The 22,468-nt window shown below is 40.9% G+C and overlaps 1 protein-coding gene across 3 annotated transcripts in view; it reads left to right on the top strand.

Annotated features, from left to right (window-relative positions):
- Positions 1-22,468, top strand: part of LOC143905965 (neural cell adhesion molecule 2) — a 262,418-nt gene that overhangs the window by 228,273 nt on the left and 11,677 nt on the right. For all 3 annotated transcript variants that reach the window (XM_077421646.1, XM_077421648.1, XM_077421647.1), the window contains 3 exons: positions 15,274-15,425; positions 21,223-21,367; positions 21,519-21,649. In XM_077421646.1, the coding sequence (XP_077277772.1) occupies positions 15,274-15,425; positions 21,223-21,367; positions 21,519-21,649 (428 nt within the window). The remainder of the gene's footprint in view (positions 1-15,273; positions 15,426-21,222; positions 21,368-21,518; positions 21,650-22,468) is intronic.

Raw genomic sequence — 22,468 nt, 5'->3', positions numbered from 1 at the left:
CTAAGAGACTAAATTTGAGAGCGAATGAACGAATGAGATTTTAATTAAAAATCTTACAGGTGTATATATTCCTGCATATTCATGTCTGGATTTTTCATACAACAGATTTTGAAGTAACCTCTGTCATTATTTTACGTTATATGTGATTATAAATACGCAATGTTTTTAAGGACTTTTTCGAGCCCGGAAGCGTCAATAAAACGGGAAAGTGAATCAGTTTAAAGTTGAAAAGTCAAAGTCGGGGGAGAGCAACCACTTTCTGGCGACCGGAACAATCAACAGGCCAAGTTAAATGTCTGAGTGAACGAGCAAGTTTTTAATTAAAAATCTCACTCATTTATCCACGTCCCATTCATCCACAGTTACCTGTGTTTACTCTCACAACTAACTCGAGATGGAAATTTCGAGGCGAAAGAGATATGCTTTTTTTAAGGGATAGAAATATCATAACTCCTTCATTTCCCGTAAAAATCGTGTTTTGTCTTCTGACGTCGAGATGGGGGATTCCACGCAATTCGCGGTGCGAGGTCGTGCCATGACGCAGGTCAAACGCGTGTCCAGCAGCACCGAATTAATGATTACACCGTGCAGCCGCGTGTACAGCATCGAGGAATATGGTAATCCCGCAAGATTTAAAGCCTCTTTCACGCTGCTGCAGAGCAAGTTCCGGAACAACGACAGGACAATTACTTCGCGCTTCGATGAGGACAATCGACTATACAGGATGCCTCAAAGCTCACATACTTGGCCCCTCGGTCATTTTTTTTTTTAAAGAAATTGATCTTTTTTCGTTATATTATCTGTAAAGATTATGAAGCAACACATGAAATTATTTTAGTACTACATATTTCAAAGAAAACAAGATAAATATATCAAAAGTAAAATACTGATCCAAATTAAACTTTATTGGAGAATAAATAAAAATAGAGCTTTTTTATAGGTATTTTTTTAAATGCACTTTTAAACTTGACTTAATAAAGCCATTTAATTATCGACGGTATGTAACTCTTGATTTCTCGACATTAAAATCGTCATTTTTACCGTCATTTTTCTTCTCGTGACTCGTAAAGAATATGCGGCCTTATGGAGCAACCTGTATAGCGGCAAAAGCACGTGTCAGGTTTGATAAATGCATGCACTTGGGCGGCCCGAGTTATTAGCTGTACACCGAAGTTACTGCAGCAGATATCGTAGGGTTTCAACAGTCTGTTGACAATCTTCCCCATCCCACAATGTCGCAATGATTACGTGATCGATGGAATCGTATCCAAACGCGAGACATACTTACCTATTATTTGATGGAACACGTACATAATCCAATCTGTGACACGCAGCGGCATTATCGGTGTTGGATGAAGAATTGTGAACAATTCTCCCGAAAATTCCTCGCAGGTAACCCAAAATGCTTCGTCTGTGTAACGAATGAATTTTAAGAATGTCCTGTGTACTAACTGTTATTATAATGCAATCTAATTACATTGGAAAACAATACGCCGTGCATCATGCACAAGCATGGCGTATTTACTCTTTCGTTAATCAACTAATTAGCCAATTATTCGAGACTTGTTATTATCCGGAGTTTGTTATAGCGAGAAAACATTTTCAACAGAGCATTATAACGGAAAATAATATCTTCTGCGAAAAACTCGGCGCTTCATTAGTTTTCTAAACAACCGCGTTATAGAAAATGTACTATGCGTATAATAAATCCGGCGAAAATGGAGGAGACGCGGGTGGCTTTGATACGAAACGTGGTATAACTGACATTTTTATCGAAAATAAGTGAGCGTATGTGTAAAACATGAAAGAAAAATAGATCCGTGATTAAAGTGGGAAAATTCGCGGTATTCTGTAGAAATAATGTTAGAATATGCTCAACAATATTTTTTCTATCAAATGTTATTTCTGATATCTCGCAATGATGAAAGTACCAGTTATTATCTACACAATACAGTATAGATATTTAAAGAATATCTCTATTGAATATTCAGATGTCTCGCAATATTTAAATGTTGAAATATTCATATATGTATTTAGTTAATTAATCACACCTTTTTATAGACATCGACGTTACATTATATTATATATGTTATTACATGATGTTTTTGTTATTTCTCCAGGAGAGATGCTTTTCCATAAACGAAGAATAATGTTGTTTTCACGTTATAATGTATTCTCAACAATCTGTTTTCATACTAAAATGAATTTTCCTATAACAGCAAATAGCGATAATATTTAAAAATATATTCAAAAATCTGAATATTGAAATGCATTGATTATGCAGCTGCTGATTAAATCGAGCGATTGTTTCAAAAAATTCGTGAAAATATCTATAATATATTATAAGAAAAAGGGGGAAAAAGAGACAGAAAAAACTTAGGTATGTAAAACAAATGTTTATAATTTGTACATTGTCATTACAAGTAAAATATATTTTCAGTATAATACAAGTTTCTAAACAAGTCTTCATAATTTTTGAAACACTTGATCAATTTTGTGAGTCACCAGAAAGGGATGTTAGCATAGACAAAGAAAATAGGACTTGATAAGGACCGAAAAAGTTGACGGTTATCACTCTATTAAAACTACTACAAAGGGGATATACAAATATATTGCTCTGGTAAATATTAAAAAATAATTTTTTTTAATATTTACATATTAACTGTGGGGGGGGGGCTTCGCTATCATGGTTTTATTTCCCTATCGTCGCTTAATCCGCGCAGAATGGCGCGCGATATCAACGACGTCTTCATGCGCAACTCCCCGTGAGAAAACAGCATGAAGCTCCTGTGTGGCTGTGTGTTTGCATTTCCCGTGGAACGAGCCACGATGATCCACGGTGGTGCCCGTTGAAATGCGGCAGTCTTCCTTCTTCCACTTGGTCTGAATAGGCGTACAACCGCTGAATAGGAGATGTTCCGCGTTCGCTCGCGGCTGGCCTGAATTTTCAGCTACGAAAATACTGCCAAGCAGTTCAAACAGAGAAAGAGAGAGAGAGAGAGAGAGAGAGAGAGAGAGAGAGAGAGAGAGAGAGAGAGAGAGAGAGAGAGAAGATGGAAGATGGAAACGTAAAAGCAAAAGAACGGGGCGAAAAGTCTAGGATTCTCTCTTACGAGTAACCCTTACAGGGCGATTCAAGAGAAAACATTGCTAGTGTACCTTAGAAGAAGATAATCTCAGATCAAAATAATCATTGATAGATTATAGTCGCAGTATTAATTTTTTTCATTACCTCTTTTGTAATTACAAGAATCCTCACCAACTCGTTTTGCACATATAATATATTCGTGCCATTTATTACACCGCCCTAATTACCTTTATCATGGTAGTAGCGTCTCTGTATTACGTAAAATTAATTAAAGTTAAAATAATATTCTGATATTAAAATTAAAATTAATTATGTGTTAAATTTTTACTCCATTATCTCTAATAATAATAATCTGGTGCAAAAAGAACCAATTAATCAATTTTTGCGATGGTATTAATAAACTAATTTTGCGCCATTTTTTATAGCACTTGTTTAATCTGCAAGGCAAGCAAGATAGATGTTCTGCTTGATCCTTGAATCGTCTTGTAGGATGAACAAAATAGAACTTTTTACGCATACACGTACAGAGACGGGCGACACATCGGAATGAGGACGGAAATACTTTAGCAGCTCCGGGCAAGGGAAGCCTATCATCGGCTCTTCATGAAAACCCGGAAGCTCGTCAAAAGTAGCTTTGACTCGCCATGTTAATAATGGCCGCTTTTGAAATTATTCAACGAATTCTCAAGAATTTCATTAAATATAATGACCCGATTATCAAATAAATGCTACGACCCGATCGATCAATAACTAATTAATAAAAATGAAAAACGAAATTAATATCAATCACCGTTATTTACACAGACGGGTAAAGAATCTGCCCTCGTTCCGGTAATAATTTCGCAAATAGCTGGGATTGTTTTGATTATTGTTGTTCATTGCTTCGTCACGTTATATCGGCAGATAACTCAGATTCTAGATATTCATGGAACACGTAACGCACGGTACTTCGGGGCTGAGGAATATGTCGAGAAAGTTTCATTTTGATAAAGGCGACGGTCTCACTCACGGTGCAAAAGTTCATCTGGGAAAGAACGCATATGTATTAATATTGAAAGAAAAGCATTCGGGTGCTTTTATTACGGCGCTATAGTGCGCGCAGTGCACAGCGTGGCGCGGTACATCTCGCCGCAATTTCTTGAAAAGCATTGAGAACAGACGGAACACGATGAAATTGAAGCTATCACGGCCACACGCCATTTTGAAACTCAATTTGCGCTTTGTGCTGCGCGCAAATAACAATCTAACAGCACATCTAACCACTCTCCCGATGCTAATTGACCTGCGAAAATGATTATGATTTAAATATACCACATTGCGACAAATTGACGTTTAGCGCTGATGGTCACTCCGGATGAGCTATGCAAAATAGAATAGATGAGCCAGTTGAGACATCGAAAGGGAGCTCTGTCCAATATAATCTAATGCATTTATAAAGATACGACTAGAGATGTTTGAGGATCGGATTAAATGACATCATGTGAAATTTATTTACAGCGTATGACAGTTTTGACTAAATTAGATTGAAAATTTTATGTAATCAACCCAGTTTTAACGTATAATTTAATGATATATAGTTAAATTATCACATATATTGTATATTACGTTGAATTATAAAATTGAAATAATTAAATTGTACGTTATTTTAGCATGCTTTATTTTCACTCTCATTAGCAATCTACAATGACCTATATTCTTAAAAGTCTGTTTTATACAAAATATTTATACTACGTATAAATATAGTTTGCACATTCTCCATGACTACTACGTACAATATTCTAGGAATAATCAAGCTATCTACAAGATGAATTGCAAGTATTTGCGAGTCTAGACTAATTCCAATTGAACTTATGATATTGTCTCTCCTTAGAGTTTACTGAGCGTTTTCGTAGTTCCTTGTTTACGTTTGGGGGACAGCATATATACAGTTACAGGTACCTCTCTTTCTCTCTCTCTCTCTCTCAACCAAGTCAGGAGACAGCACTTGCTATTCGCGCAACAATTTCGTTACAGTTTCTGTACCCTGTCGAAAGCTATCCAATGTCCTCTCAATTCTCGCAAGTCAGAATGAAATATTGTTTGCACGTTTCCCTTGAATGATTCATCCTCTCCCAGCGAAGGCGAAATAGACAACTTCTTCACTTCGTTCGTCACTCACGGTGAACGGGCTTTTTTTCGGAGAAAAAAGATTGCTTACATAATTTAATCTTTCTTTACTTTGGACTTACATCGCGCGAGAGCGATGCTCGAGAAGTGAAGCGGCATATATCTCCGCCTTTCCCCGAAACGAGGTTCTCGCGACGGAGCCTCGAGGTCTCTCGGTGGTGTACTCGCAATATCATCCCCCGTTCGTACCCGCGTCCAATACACGCGTGTGACACAGCGAGCCCGCTTGTTATAATGCGCGCGACAAATCCCTGAGCCGCCGGAATTGCGGATTAATGAACGGTCTCGTTATGCGACGCGAGTCTGCCTTGTTTATCGTCAACTAGTCAACCGTTCTGTCGCGCGGAGGAACGATACGGTACCCTTGGAAATCGATAGTCATTAGCGTGCGCACGTATACAGAAGGCAGTCATCAGTACGTAAACTACGGATATATACGTTTGCTTTCTAATATATACCTTTTTACGTACATGTATTATATATGTAAACTGCAAAACGCAGTCGCGCGCAAATAGAGATTCATATAATCAATTAGATTGAGCAAACTGTGTACACGTATACGTGCGCAGACTTCGCATCGGTTTCTAAAAGGGCGCGCTAACGATGGAGGAGAGAAGGATGAGCAGAATGACGTAGTTAGACCGTGTAGAATCACGGGAGTCTCGGGGGACGGAGTGTCACCGACAGGCTCCTCGCGACGAGCAACCGCGAGAAAACTTTAATGCACGTTGCCGAGCTAGGTTGTCATAGTTCGCAAATGCGGGTCAATTTAAGTTAATTCGTCGCGACGTCTGTCAGGACGCGCAAGCTGCGCGGCTGAAAAAGCAATTCTAAAGTTTTTTTCCCTTTGTCTTTCCTCCTTCCGATAAGCATTGCGCGTCTCTCCCCCCTCCCCCCGAATTCTTTAACGTCCGTTTTCGAGGAATATCCGCGCGAAGAAGGTCTATCGTATCCAACTGTTTCAAATTTTATCGATAACTTGATATCTCGCTCAAAAGTCCTAAAATATTTGCCAGCTCTCTCTCCCGCGGGAGAATATCATATTCCTCGCACGTTGAGGTACGAAGGAACGGAAGTAATAAAAGCGCGGTCAATATCGGGAAAGATCCAATCAGCAAACGGGGTTTTATCACTATTCGCCTCGTTTTATCCGAGCACATCCCCGTTCGCCGTAGCCGATTGGTTAGCTGTAATAGCTCTCCCTTTAAAAACCATCAATGCTTCAATACTTCTGTCTGAAGATCCTCCATTTCCATGCCTCCATTTCCCCCGTCGCGCAATCGTTCGTGGTCATTAATGAGGCGAATCTAATTCTATCGTGGTTCCGTACTTTCTTTTACAATAAAAATATAAATAAATATATATTCCATAAACAATGTGATAATGTCGAGAAAGCAAAAAAAAAAGCTACGAACGAATAAGAACAAGCTTTTGCACTTTGAGGGAACTTAAGTAGCATTACCGTGGTGGAGAAAGAATCGAGATGGGTCCTGTTAATACTTTTTAACACAAATACGTATTTCCGGTCGTTAAAAGTCGCCATTTTCTAATTAAGAAATCTAATAATTAAATAAAACGTGTCCAAGCGAGAAAATTACATTAGCTTGTGCTAAAATTTTATTAGAACTGTAAAAAATTTAAGGACAAGATTAAAAATATAATACATTTTAATTGCACTTAAAATATTTAAGATAATTTACGTTATATTTATAGCAATAGCAAACAAAAATATAGATATTTATATAAAACGCTATCGTTGAGAGAGACTCTCGCTATTAAATTATCATGAAAAAACATTTGTATGTACTGTTCAAGTCTTTCTGTTCTTACAATCAAATTATCTTAATTGCTCGGCGCCCGATCTTGGGAATTAAGGGTTGAGGGTCGATTCTGAAGGAGCTCGTAGAAACCGCGGGGTAGAAAGGCGCGGGTAAAACGGAAGAGAGTCGGATATCCTTTTTGCGACGGACACCATTTTCCTTCCATGCTTTTTTTACCCGTCTTCCCCTTCTCGCCGGTTACGACGACGGCTTTCATCCAATTTCCCCTTGTCTTGAGGAGCTTCACGGCCCCGCATGGCCGGTGCTTAAATGGAAGTGTTGTTTCGTGTGGCATTCGACACCCCGCGAGACCCATTGTCAGCCTAGAGATTGACAGGGTTTCCGTCCACTCGTCCAGGTCGCAGTGATTTTTCTCTAAAGTTGCGACCCTCACGAGGGTCGAAGTTACGTTTCTTTTTCGTCGCCATTATTCCCATCTTTGATCTACGATGCCATTTTCACCTCACGATTTTTCATTCTATTAATAGTTACAAAGTTCGCAGGGGGGATAGGAAGCCACGGAATAGCCCATCTCCGTGCGATTCAACATGATTTTCACCAAAGACCTTGGCGCGCGCGCCCGATCAGGAATTTCGAGTTGATGCAACCGAGCTATCATTTCCGAGCATTTCGCGACGTCAGAAATCTATTACCGCGAGATTGTACGTCTGCAACCGCGTTTGAGAGATGACCCCGGCGGCTGTGGAACCCGGAAAAGTTCGACCGCAAACCCGGAGTAAACTGTATCGAACTCCAAATTACTTGGGCCGCGTAAGGATTCACTTTGCGCGTTAACGGACTAGAAGTTCGGCGGTGTATTACCCGAACAGTGTTTGAGGGAGCTCTGCGCACGAATAAAGACCCGTGTGGCCGCAAACATTAGTTACCAGTTAATTAAGGCTTAACCCCCCATTTTACCTGCCCTCTCTTTTCTAGGAGCGGAATTCGAAGGGTCGCTCGAATGAGAGAGTCAATCCGAATTACGCGGTTAGCTCGGATTACTATTTGCCGTGCGGCACGTCAAATTTTCGGTTACGGTCTATTCCCAAATGCAGCGCAACGTCCGTATTCGAACAGAGAGCACTCCGCTAATAAATTATACACATCTTAACCGTGGAAACCGGTCGGTGTCGTCGAGGCAATTTTCCGACGTCGATCGATACGACGCTCGTCTACACGTCCTCCTGGCATTATCACCTGCCGGAATAATCGGCCGCTATAGGTTCTCATTCCCGCGGATTAACGCGCGAAGCTCGCGCGCGTGATCGAGCCGCGTTGCTTATCCGCGAGAGAGGACGAACTGTGTTACAATTAACTCTTAATGAATATTTATGATGCTCCGGCCGGCGGAAATTACGTCGCTCATTGAGTTAAAACCGCAGACAATAGGGCTTATTTGCCGTTTCCACGCGCAACCCGGGGCGTACGCCGAGAAGTCGCCGAGAACTCGGTCGCCCGGCGCGCCGCGAACGAGACGTGTACATCGTGCAAAAAGTTGGTCGCAACGAGTTTGCGAGGAGCTCCGGCTTCGCGACCGAGGAAAATGCTTTTCCCTCGCGCGCCGTGCGTGCACGAAGAGATACGGAACTAGCACTGCAGAAATAGACGACAACGTTACGAGAAATTACGCCGCGGAATTGTTGTCACGAAATATTCACCAGAACTTGGAGCAGATTTTCTTGCATTTTCAGAAGTGATTAGCGCGCTCTGGGAAGGATATATTGTCAACTTTTGGAAAATAAAGAGAGTTTCGTCGCCTGCTTAAAAAATTACAACCAAAATTTCTTTTATAAATTCAACGTTTTTTTTTCTCTCTTGTTAAATTTATTATTTTTTAAACGTAACGACCTTGGTATGCGATTACGGAATTCTAATATCGCGTAACGATTGCTTGGATATATGTTTCTTTTGTACATGATAGTTTTGATACGGTTTTAATTGCGTTTGATGGCCGATGATCCCGAGAGGCCGTTTGCAAACCTGCAGCGAGGTGCGCGCAAAAATAACGTGTGTAACGTGCGTGAACCGGGTGTTTAGGTAAGAGAGGCTGCGACTTCCTACCCGATTGTGTACACCCGTGGGACGTGATCCGCGGGGAAAACGGTTAAATGCGAAATGGCACGGAACGTCGGTCGGTGCGATACAGCCGGTTGCGTGGAACAAATTTTCCCGCAGGTGCACGCGCGATACGGCATTTACGGCATTCGCGATGACACGCGGCCTGGGGAACAATGTAGCCGTATCCCGATTTCGCAGGTTGCTGGATGAACTTAGCGAGTAAAGATAAAGCATCTGTGTGTGCGCGCGGCGGAGCCATAGCGGTACATATGCCGTACATATATGCGTCGAGATTATACGCTTAATTCTCTGTGTACCTGCGGGATCCGGCTGGATCCGTGTTCCTATTTGACAGGTATGTTTGATCAATAAAAAAGACAAAGTGTGTCGTGCGAGAAAGAAATCAATGGATGGGGAATTGAAAGATCCTCACGGCAAATCTAAGTGTGTTATTTTAGCTGGAGCACTCTTCACACATTTCTTGCCGTTTTAAATTACGTTCTTTAACACGATTGAACGTATTAAATGTAATTCATCACATAAAGAAACATATGTAAAAAGAATTTCATTCTAATGCGTTATTTTTAGACGTTTATGCGTGTAAAAATAACACACTTGGATTTGCAGTGCTGTCCTCCTAATTCGATTTAGTTCTATAAAAAAAGTTTTGCAAAGCAACACGGAAATAAACTCATACAACAGCCGAGATAAATAGAATTAAATATTTTACGCGTCACCTAATGATGATCTACTTTCGATCTAAAATAACGTTTTGAATTACGGGGCGTCACTTATTAACGCGATTCATGAGAACAATATTAGAACGGTGCACTTATAAATATTCAGGTGTATTCGGGTGAATATTCAGATACGTAAACGCTTACGTCTGTATAATTGAACGCTTTAATGGTGCATCTTTAATGGTGTCGAATGGCATATACGCAATTCAACGACGATTGGCGGCGCGTGTCTTACATGACGATTGGCCTACCGTTATAAGCAGATTTAATACATAGACGTGCGATATGTGGAATTTTGCTCTGAAATGACAGCTAAATCCACTAATATCCGCCAACATGCTAATATGATTTGTAACTCTCTTGTGCACGTGTGTGCGCCGTGTGGATAAAGCCATGCTGAATCCACACCCATCCGCCGATACGTCTGCCTGTTAATATTATTATTAGTATTATTATTGAATAAGCGAAAACACATTTGCGGGGCACGAAGGAGGGAGAGATGCACCCAATTCCGCAATGCAGGTTAATCTGCTTAAGTTACGCGTATTTCCTCTACCCTTTGAAAGCAAATTTGTACATAATATGTACATATGTATTAAGCATATGTATGCGTTATACAGTATAGCATACACATAACATATGTTCAGTTTAAAATAACGCTTTGAAACAATTACATTAACGTTACATAATTGTTTTAATTAATTATAAATTATCATCACGTTATTAATGATGATTTAGTATTAAAAATGACTGTAATTAATTATTGTTAATTATTAATTATGCATTGAAAATCTACGGTTGCCTATTGATATTTGTTTTTCTCATTTTTATTATACTGATAAATTTCGTTGGAGGATTGCTAAAATAAACAATTAATGCATTTGCCCTGCCCGATAACATAATCAATTACGAAGAAATCATGAAAAATAAATTACAGCTGTTAGTCACTTTTAAAAATCTACCACGTTGCTAAATCAATCACTTTTCTTTCAAGAAAATAGATCTGCCATCTTCGTAAGTTTTTCTTCCTTACCGCAAATAAATTATTGACAATGATTAATCTGATCGTAGACTCGGCCGTCGGTGTCCGGCAAACACGTGATGATCGATAAGCGTATACGCGATTTACTCGGTTGATAACTGCCGGTGCGGAGCCAGCGAAAAGAGGATGATGACGTAACGCTTCAAAAAGGGTTAAACGTCGCGGCGACATTATAGCTGGCATTAATTAACCGGGCATGCCGAGGACTTATTTTGTTAATGAAACGGTCGCTTGATTAAGATGCAAACGAGGACGCTTCTCACGTATACGTGCACGTAGCCACCACGTGTCGGCTCGGGTCTCGCCTCGTTTTAGCCCCCTTCCTCTTCCCCCTTTCACCCCCTCCGATTGTGAGTCCATAAATCTCAATCCGTAAACTCAAACACCGGCAGAATTGCAAATCGTAAGTAACAAACTGCGGCGCAAAGACTCGCGGCATCACAACGGAGGACGGGCGGACGGATAGCCTCCCTCGCTCTTTGAAGCGGAGCGAACGGGTGATCGGTATAAGGCATCTCGCCTCGCCACCGCGCCACCGCCGTCATTCCCTCGCGCCTTCGTCAATATTAGGTTTCCCCGTGATTACGTAATAAAGTAAACGTCGTTTTAACCCCTTTAGTCGGCGCGCTATCGACCGCCGCTCGAATTAGTTCGGTGCAAGTCATGTAAATTAGTCGGGAGCCGTAACTCAGGGGGTGGAAATTGGGGAAAGTGGTAGCGGCGGCGGCAACGGCGACGGCAATGTCGGGGGGGAAGGCGGCCTTATTGCCGGTGGCGACGGTTTAGAATGCCTGAAATATTACGCCGGCAATCGGGCTGTCTAGGCGTGATGGCGGCGGCTGCGGCGGCGACGGTCGCGGTGTGATTAAGCGAGTTTCTTTCTCGCAAAATGAAGGTGTTTTCGTCGAAGTGACCGGGCTGACCGAAGTAGGAACGGTCGCCACATATTTCCAATTGAATTATTCACACGAGCGAATCACAGGAGAGTAATTTTATATTAGCCAAAAAATATGTAGTTTTTAAATGCTTATTTAACTATAATTCCGGAATGTATCCTCTATTCGATTTCACATAACGCTAATTTATACGAGCTAAAAATATGGTTTAAATGCTTATTTAATTATAGTTTCGGAACACATCCTCTATTCGTCTAGAGGAATTCTCTGTCGTTTTAAAAACAAAAAAGATAAAAGATAAAAGTCAAATACGATATTTTATGTGCTGAATACAAGCTTGTGCTACCTATACTTCACTTATGATAAAAATCACTATTCAATTGAATCGAGGAGTTCGGAAACCCCATTTATTCGATAAGCCAGACTCTTCGGGACGGAAAAAGATATTGTTGTGCGGGGCTGCTGTTTGAACTGGAATATTTGTGCGCTTGCGGTATAGCTCCACGCGAGCTATCGAAGCTTGTGGTTTCTATCTTCAACGAGTCTACGATAAGAATACGATAGTCCATGTAATTCAATTTCGCGAGAAATGGGATATATTCCGCTTCTAATCTTTTTCAAATTTAATTTGACTCGTTTTTACACGAAGTGTCAGAAACATCATTCCGTTTGTCAAAAGTTTTTTTCTTTCAGTATCCGCAATTTTTCATTTCGGTATATAAATGTAAATATTGAGCGTACTGTGAGAAAGTACAATAATTCTCGAAAAGCCGCGATAAGATACCTGCTTTTCCCAAAATAGCAATAAAATCCTTTTATTCCAAAATGCGCGCGCGCGCTTTATCCGCCAATAAATTCACGATAAAGCTGAAATTACGAGCGATTGAGGTATATGAAGCGTATGCACGCGGCATAATTCTGTAATCGATCTTGAATTATTGAGTGGAAGTAAAACTGCAGGGCGGAATAATATCGGCCTTGCAGGATTTGCACGGTGGGCAGGAAGATAGAAATCGGCTTTAATTAATTTCATTATGCGCTTCCTTGCCGGATGGCCGGAACCTATGTCGGGATGGAGGGGGGCGGATGATGGTTTGAGGAAGCGGGGCAAAAATGCAACACCACTCTTTTTAATTAATAAATGTCATTTATGAGGCGCATACCCGTCCGTTACTCCGATTGATGCTATTCAAGACCGACAAGTTTTCGCTCAGCGTCTCCCGCTCTCTGTGTTCGACGCGTCACGCGCCGGAATACGCCGTTCTCGCGAATAATTACCGCGCGATCCGCAAATGGACGTGCGAAAATTACTTTAAAAGAACGACGAAGATAGATCGTTTCCGTACGGATATTTTCGGTCCATACAGCTTGTGACGCTTATCGCCGCCCATATCACGCCGTAAATCAAGGAACTTCCATAATGTATGGTCCTATATAAATACAATAGCCAAAGCCTTCGGACGGCTGTACGCAGCAGCGTTTACCATTACCGATTTGCCCGGCCGGGGGCTTCCAGTATCCACAAAACCATCGTTCGCGGTCATTTTGCCGCCGTTATCGACAATCGCCTTACTCGCGCCTCTATAAATTCTCAGTCACATCGCGTGCAACGTACGGGTATAGTCGAGGGCAACGCAACGGATCCGCAATTTCCCCCCCCCCCCGGGTTCAACGCACTCCGGATGAAAATCTTTATCCGCGCGGCTACTGGAAAATTCAGAGGACACGCGAATTATGGTATACGTGTGACATAACTTCATAAGTGTCAAATACATGTTTGTCAAACTCCACTGTCCAATAATATAGAAGATAATATCTATTCAACGTTATATCTATCCCAGAATAATCGTAATTTCTCTTGAAATGTTTTGAAATTGATTTTTGAGATACATTTGCATCAATCTCATGTTATTAATATCTATATAATAATATCTATTCAACATTATATCTGCCTCGCGCGCGGAATAATCGTAATTTCTCTTAAAATGCTTTTGAATTGATTTTTGAGCTATACATTAGCATGCATATATCAATTTTATTTCATTAATGTATTATATTAAAATTATACTAAAATTATCGTGACTTTAAAGCATATAAAAAAAGAATAGCTGAGATAATGATTAATTCTAATATCAGAGAATAGGTATAAAGTGTAACTATTCAGTATTGGCAAGAAGTCGATATTTCGATAGTATATGTAACTTCGGCGTTCTATATATAGTGCCGCGGCGACAATTTTCCGAATAACTTCAATTCCTCGTGCGCGAGCCGAAGTGCGCGCCGATGATGTATCGCTTTATAACAAAGAGGATTTATCAACGTCAATTTGGCGTGCAGGAAGGTACGCGTCTTGCGGCCAGCGACCCGCTATAACGAAGAAACGAGCGGCGCGGCGGTAGAGGGCAGCCGGGCGGTTAATTTTACTCGCGCCGTTATCGCGGGGACGTTAGAAGAATGAGTGGGGTTAATTAATTGCGGACCTTTTTTAGTTTGTCTTGCTAGGCGCCGGAATTACCGCGAAATTTTTAAACCGATACATCCAGTCGAGAAGCGGAAACGGTAAATTGGAGACATTTTGTTGAAATGCGAAAAGGAGGTTTGGGAGAAATTTATTTAACTCGGAAAAAGTCTGCGATGATAAAGAAACGTGGAAAAAAACTCATCTTGCGGGTAAGAGAAAACTTATATGCTATATTGTCGAGATTATCGATTATTTTTTTCGGCTTTATACATTTTTGTACATCAACTTGTATGGTGACTTACGAGTGTTACGAAGAGTTTACGTTTACGGAAAAGATCTGCAAACGCTCATTGCTAAGTCGCCTTGAGAAACACTTGAATCGTCCTGAAAAAGAGCGCAAGATGGGACGCAAGATTAATTATCTTCGCTCTAAATTAAGTTATTCACTTTGTTATGGTACCTGAGCTATCGCACGGCAAGATACATAGCGCGTGATAAAGTAGTAAGAGAGCGGAAAAGAGAGAGCGCGCGTGAGCAGTAGGATTAATGAGGAGAGGGAGAGTTTATGATCCTACGCTTAAAATTCGTCATACCGCGGCTACGCGACTGCAGAGAGGTATATGTATAGGTGCACCTGAAGAGACTTTCCAATTCGGCACGTATGCCGAATATTTTCTGCCTAAAATTTATTAATTTCTGTCCGTTTTAATTTAGCTTTAGGAACCATTTCTGTATAGCTGAAATTCATAATTTGTGATACTTGACATTTTTCCGTTTCACTTAGAACGTTCAACGTAACAAATAAAAGTGACCTCGACATTTTACATCATTATCACTTAGGTTATATGAAAACCATGCTAATACAAGTTGATGAACTTAAACAAAATAAAAATTCTTTTTATGCAAATTTTGTGAAATGTTTTAATATTTTTTGGCAAGCATTTTGTCAAAGGATAGAAAAAGGTCAGGCATTGTTTAACCAGTGAATTGTATAATTTTCAGTCAGCCCGTTGGAAGTGAAAATAATTGACGGAAACCGACCGTTGTCAGCGGGCAAGAAGTACGACTTGGTCTGCACAACTTCCGGTTCTAGGCCGCCGGCCAGCGTTACCTGGTGGAGGAACGGTCAGCGTTTAGCGGATTCCAAGGAGACCGTAAGTGTGTTCCTTGATGGAACAATTTTCGTTCCTGCGCAAACGTACATTCCGCCCAGCTACTCTCGGCAGCGCATAAACTTGAATTTACAGTCGTAGATAAGAGAGAATCCCTTGATCTCTTTATCAAGAATATTATATTAATGCATATTCATGTGGATAGCTAATTCTTTCAAATAGAGAAATGAAAAAAACGTACTATTTCTTAAAAAAATATACTGAGACCATTTGATTATTTCTTATAGCAACGCGTAACTTTTTTGATTATTCTATTATTTTAAATGTGAGCGTGAACAAATGTTGTAATAACTAAGTTAAACTGTCCGCATGAATGCCAAGTTAAGCTACTTTATCGTCTATGGTCTCTAATACATTAAAAACGCATCTGTCACCGCTAGAAAGTTTTCTCCTATGCGTGTCTAAACTTTCGGAATTTTTCTCACATATTTACTATGTTTTCGCCACACACTGTAGAAGATATCGCGAAAGTTTTAGACAGCCTTTTTCCTTTATTTAATTTATATTTAAAAATTGAAGAAAAGAATCGAAAAGTACGAGAGAAACGCGTAATTACATCCCAGACAGAAATAATTAGTCGATTTAACGTCGACACGATGAAAGGCCGATGTGTCGAATATCATGGTTTATATTTTTTGTCATCTTCGACCTCATTATATCATAGTTATCTTTAGATTAATTGAGCAGTTACCAATATTTCTATAAGATTTCTATCGTCTTTCGGTCAATTTTACATCGAATCGATGTAAAATTGAAAACACAGTATATAAATAAATACTGTATTCGATGTAGTGATTGTATAATGAATTGGCCAAAACACAGTAGAAGATTTATAACAGAAATATTCGCAAATGCTCAATTAACATAATAACAATTATGATAAGAACAAAAATAACAAAAATATCAATCAGTATATATTCGACAGTATATTTGCGATCATTCATCGATGTGAAATCGACATTGATTCGATAGATAATTTCTAGACGGGATCTTTTCCAATTAAAATTTTTGGTCGCATTGGTCATTCACAATAGTTTCGAACTATTCAATTTGGTCCATTGACAATAGTTAAATATCCGATTGATCTCTATATTAACGAAAGATGATTAATCTACCGCTGCGTGTCGATTCATCTGGTTGACACGTCTTCCTAATTTCGCGGCGAAGCTGCAATTTCCACGTTCAATCTCCGCGGATTAAGCGACGCTAAAAAAAAAAGACATAGGCCGATTACGTGATTGACTGCCGTTTACAGTGAAGTGTGCCCGACAGGGATTATGTCTAATTGACGGGAAATAAAACTATCTTCGAACTACTTCGTCGAGACATATTTCTGATGAACGTCACGTTGAGATAAAAGAGAGCACGACGCGCAAATGATTTAATGAAATTAAACATTAACGATAACTCTCAACGTATTATCCGCTTACAGCTGTAAGCAAAACTGTGATAGCTGATGATTTTTCTCGCATATTAATCTCCTACTTTTGTTTTCATTTTGTTTATTCTTTTTTTTGTTGAAGATTTCTTGGAGAATATTTTTTAACGAAATTAAATATTATTTCAGACGTGAAACTGGGATAAATAACACGTTAGTTAATAATTAGAATCAACTTATTCATTTTCTAGAAAGAAAAAAAAATATTGAGACAGTACGCCGGCAATGTTGGTAAAACTATTATTTGTTTGAATTTGTTTTAACAATTCAAATGTTTTGTTCACAAATTACGAAATTCCCTCTATATAAATCTTGCGCCAATTCACCGTGGAATTGAAAATAAAATGAAAAAAAGCTAGGGACGGTTGTATAACGATGTTACACTGTCGAGTCATATACTGCGTTCCGATAAAAAAGCATAACGTTTCATCGTTACGGGATTAATCAACGATAATAATGAAGAAGTACATCGCGAATATCGATAAATCTAATTACGGCGCAGCTCGAATAAAGAATATCTCGCCGGGGCGATTACGATGATACTTGATCTACAAGTACGGAATCCTCTCGCGCGTGCATACTTGCTCTCTCTTTTTCTCTCTCTTTCTCTCCATCCCTTTTGTTCCGATACAATTCATTAATTCATTCAATTTCATTCCGAACGCGCGGAAATAAATTTCGATTTAACGTAAATCGAACGCTCTAACCGGGTCGCGGCGTTTCTGTCGCGAGAAACGGATGAAGGTATTTCGTATACAGAGCAAACAAACGTCAATGGAAACGCGGATTAGCGAACGAAATGAAAGAATGTACTTTCGAATAAATTGACCCGTTGTCGGGCGAAATCGAGCATCGGTCGCTGTTTATTCTACTTCGATTTCCCCGCGCGCCAAACCCCCGATAAAACACCACGGCGCATGCTGGTTGGGGGCGCGCGCGAGGAAATGCGACGCACACGGACGACGACGCGCAAACAACGCGACGCGCGTCGTATCCGCCGCGTTTTGATCCGCACTTAAGACGACGACGTAAATATTTGCCGGGGTAGCGGCGGATTAAGGGCGACGGCGAGGGGCGAAGAACTTCCGCGCGAGCCGTGCGCGGGAAAAGAGAAAATATTGTTTCAAAGTCGATACTCGCGCTGGGCGACGCGACACTGGAGATTGTTTCGCTGCTTACGCAAGAAAGTTAAACACCAGAAACGGCGACGCGCGGCGGGCCGAAGGGGAGGAAAATATAGGGCGGCGAGAGAAACCGGTGTAATCCACGGTGGAATGTCGACCGAGTACCGAGGAGAGAGAGAGAGAGGCCCGTTCCTCTTCTTACTTTTCCCGTAATCACGCAGCTCCCCGCTCCGTCCCGCACGCGGCGATTACGCGACCGCGCGCGCAAAAATAGCGCTACCGTGGTGTACAAACAACACCCTCGTAAACGAGGGGTTTTCGCGCCGCGCGCGAGTATTTTTCCCCGCGTATCGTATCGTGGAATTGCAGCAATTATGTTAATCGATTCGACTTCCCCGCGGGGTGCGCGGCCAGAAATATATTTTTAATGGATGGCGCATCTCATTTCGTAATTATCTTTGCGCGCGCGGGCCACCGCGTGAAACGGCGCGCAGCTCTCCGCCGCCATCGGAACGAAATTAGAGCGCGAGTCCCCTGCCGTTGATTTATTCCCCCGGCAAGACGCAAAATTTATTATTCGCGCGCGCGCGCTTTCTCTCTCTCTCTCTCTGCCTCGCGATTATTTTTTAATCGCGCGACAGAATCGCGGGGGATACCCCTTTATCTCATTACGAACATTTATCCCACTCCCTCACGCGAGATTGAAGGCTCGGTTATATGTCCACTTTTTTCCAACGTGATGGAAAAGTTGAAAAACCGCGCACGGAATATTTTGAGATTTTATGAAATATTTTGCGTGATATTTCGTTCAGAGATATGAGTAATGTGGACGATGCATTTTTCTGACTACCCCGCGCTATAATTCCCGTTTTATGCAAAGAACGTAATCCCTAAACTCGGTTCATTGGGCTAAGCGAGCGTTTGCCCGAGCACGAATGTTTAATTCACGAAACGTAAAGCAGAGTTATTACGGGGCGCTTCATAATCCATGAACTTGATTTTTCATAAGCTGCGAAACTTTTAAATAGCATAAAATTGTGAATTACGCTTGATTTCGGTATGACGGTAACGATATGTTGGTAAAAATATAAAATATGAGAGGTGCAGAAATAAAGCTTTTGAATTTTTCGTGATTTACGGCAAAGTTTAAAAAAATCTTGGTCACGGTGTCAGTCTAAATTATCTGGATTTTTTAATTAAATATATTTTATATAATTAATTTATCGACATGTTAAATCAGTAAAGAGCATAATATATATTTTGCTACATAATTTTATCCGGGGATAATAGCCATTCAATAAAATAGTTTTTACTATTAAAAAAGGTAAAAGAAGAAAAATATATAAATTTCGCATTTTTCCCCCTTTGTAAGAACTCTGTGCGTAAAATGTGGGTGAAAAAGATAAGAAAGTTTTAGGCAAACACATGTTAGATGAAAAACAAAGGGAAATCAGAGCGGGGTGTGCAAGAGAGTACGTTAAATTGTATCGCAGAACAAAAGTTAATTTTTTCAAGATTAATTCCTAGTTTTTGTGATATATTGACTCTTTGATACCTCGAAACTACTAAAAAAAAAAAAAAACATTTGCTCGGACAACAAAGAGCAAACAATTCTCATGAATGTTTCGACGTCGTACATATTGATCGATTGTTATAAAACTGAAACACACGTTCACCCTCATGTTTTGCTCGGTTTGTTCTCCAATCAAAATTGATGGTGAAAAAAAAAGTTCGCTTTCCGTCATTAATACTTACGCGTTATTTAATCGTTTCCGGCACTGCTGTCAAACGACGGGCCACTATTTACGGAACGTTAAACGTTAAATAAAAATAACTCATTTACGAAAAAGGCGGCTTTGCCAGGTTTTCATCCACTTTCACGCGTGTGTGCTCGCAAATCCCTCCGATTGTACGAATAGTCAGAGATAAATTTCGGCGATCGTATATATCGACACGAGGGAGAGCGGTTAACCGGCCACTCGACGTATCGTACCGGGCGTATCCATTAAGGCATCGATTCGCCTTAATTACAAGCGCGAATTCGCGGAATCACCCCGCGACGCTCTGATTTAAATTATTCGACGCCTAACGACCCTTTTACCAGGGGCTCGTAACCGTGGCAACAATAATTCTCGCGCCACCCTCGCAATGAGACACACTTGCGCGCGGCCGTATTACCGCCGGGATACACGTGCGCAAGAGAGAACCTTATTTTATGGTCACTATAAGGAGCTGTACGAGCCGTGGTCGAGCTTGCAAATTACATTGAGTGCGCGGTCCGACGTGTAAATCGAATCGGAAGTCCTTCTCGGGCGCGCGGCTTTCCAGCACGTAGATGCACGTCTGATTATTCTTAAGTGTCTACTACTTGAACGAGTTTCTTGATTATATCTGTAAGTATCATAAATATTCTTTGTCATTTATTTTTTTTTAAATTCCTTGTCCTTTAAGAATAAAATAAAATTTGAAAAAAGTTAAATAATATAGCTCTTATAGAATATATAACGCGCTATTAAGTAATTACTTGACGGAAAATTAGAAACCTTATTAAAAGAAAATTAGAATTTGCTTGGTGAACGAGCTGTAAATATATTTTTTTAAAAATGATTCCTTAGTAATAAAATTGAGAGATAAAGCGATTCAAAATTATATTACCGATACACATCGTCATCCGTTGCTACTTTAGAAGTTTCATCATGCGTAAGATAAAGTTTCTTAGCCACTGACAGATGCGTTTTTAATATATTAGATAAAAGAGACAGCCAAGTGTGTGATATAAACAACCTAAAATAAGAAAGCGTGGGATCGCTTATTTAACGCTTGCGAGCACTTCTTCACGTAGCTAAGTCGCGGAAATTAATCAGGCACACATATTGAATAATTCAATGAAACTTTGTAATGACGGTTCGGGGCCCCTCAATAAAAAATAAAGGCTTACTTCTTTATTGTTAGAAAATAGACCGATCCCCTCGAGGAGGGTAACGAGAGATTGATCGGGAATTTTGACTATAGCTATAGCGCCGACCCTCCAGGTCGGGTGATAGATTCGCTTTTAATATACGGGGGCGCTGAAACGTCGGCGCCGTCTATGACAGCGCGCGGGTGGGTAGGCGAACGATCGTTTCGATGAGGAAAAAGAGAATAAATGTGACGAGTTGTCGGCGGGGGTGGACGGCGCGGCGGGGAACCGGTGAACGTTATCATAATGTTGTTACAGACCTCCGCCGATGGGAACACGACCACCAGCGTTTTATCTTTCATGGCGACGAAAGCAGACGCAGGCAGACACTTGTCGTGTCAAGCTGAAAATCGAATCATGGGAACCGCGCCGATAGAGGACGGCTGGGTACTCCAGATACAATGTAAGCTCATAAACGGCGACGGCCCCGAATCCGGCTGCGTTGCGTTTCCCTCCTGCCCGGGGCGCGCGCGCCCGACGCTCTCTTTCCTTATTTATTCAGACGCCGGGAATCCGGTCGATTTTGACGGTTTATCGAAGGTCGTGATTCGCAGACACGCCGGAGACGCAGATCCAGCTCGGCACGTCGCTGAATCCGAACTCCATACGCGAGGGCACGGATGTCTACTTCGACTGTCTCATACAGGCCGAGCCGACGGTGTACAAGGTGGAATGGCGGCATCAGGTGAGCGAGAGCTCACAGATCTTATTCAGGATAAAACCATAAACGTTGTTTTACAACGACTTCTCAACGACGAGAATTCCCGAATTTCATGCGTCCACGGATATTCAATAATTTATCAAATCATTACAAACCGAATTATATTGAAACAAAACATGACAAATTACAGGCAAGTAAATTGCACGATAAAAAAACAAGTTGATTCTCTCTCAGATGTTTTCAAGAAATAAATTTTACAGAGAGAGCATCGGCAGCGTAAAACTTGAAATTACAAAAAAATTATTCAGCGAGATGTATTTAAAAGTTCTATAGCTTTGATGAATCAACTTTACGTTAACAGTCCAATTACCGCATCTACAGCATTCGCGCGCGAAGTAGAATTTATCATAATTATACCGGGGTTTCTCGGTACATCGAAAAATATTTTCCAGAGAAGATTTTCTGGAAGATGAAAATCCAGGATATTTTCCGTGGACCGTTCTCCGGGAATATTATCTCGCGAACATTCCCCCGTTCCTCGCGCTGCGTATCGTTAATCAATCTCGCAAGATGCGTAACAATGTTGTTCACGAGTAATTCGTCCGTATCCCTCGGCTTCGGAAAGTTCTAAAACCCCGGGTGTCGTAAACAGATTGGTCTCTCGCCGACTAACAAGCTCGATTATGCCTGTGCTCACTCGCGCGCCACGCGAGAGCATCGACTTACGTTAAGACCAAATACAAACTTCGCCGCTCGAAGCATCAAACTTTTATAATAACTTCCCGTCACCCCTGCAACGCGATGAGCACCCGCTCTCCCGTCTCTGACGAGTGAGATTGTGTA

Source organism: Temnothorax americanus, unplaced genomic scaffold (genome assembly GCF_048541705.1).
Source record: "Temnothorax americanus isolate GAGA-0224 unplaced genomic scaffold, ASM4854170v1 Scaffold7, whole genome shotgun sequence".
NCBI lineage: Eukaryota > Metazoa > Arthropoda > Insecta > Hymenoptera > Formicidae > Temnothorax > Temnothorax americanus.
The sequence above is the reverse complement of the archived record's forward strand: the minus strand, read 5'-3'. Positions and strand labels throughout refer to the sequence as shown.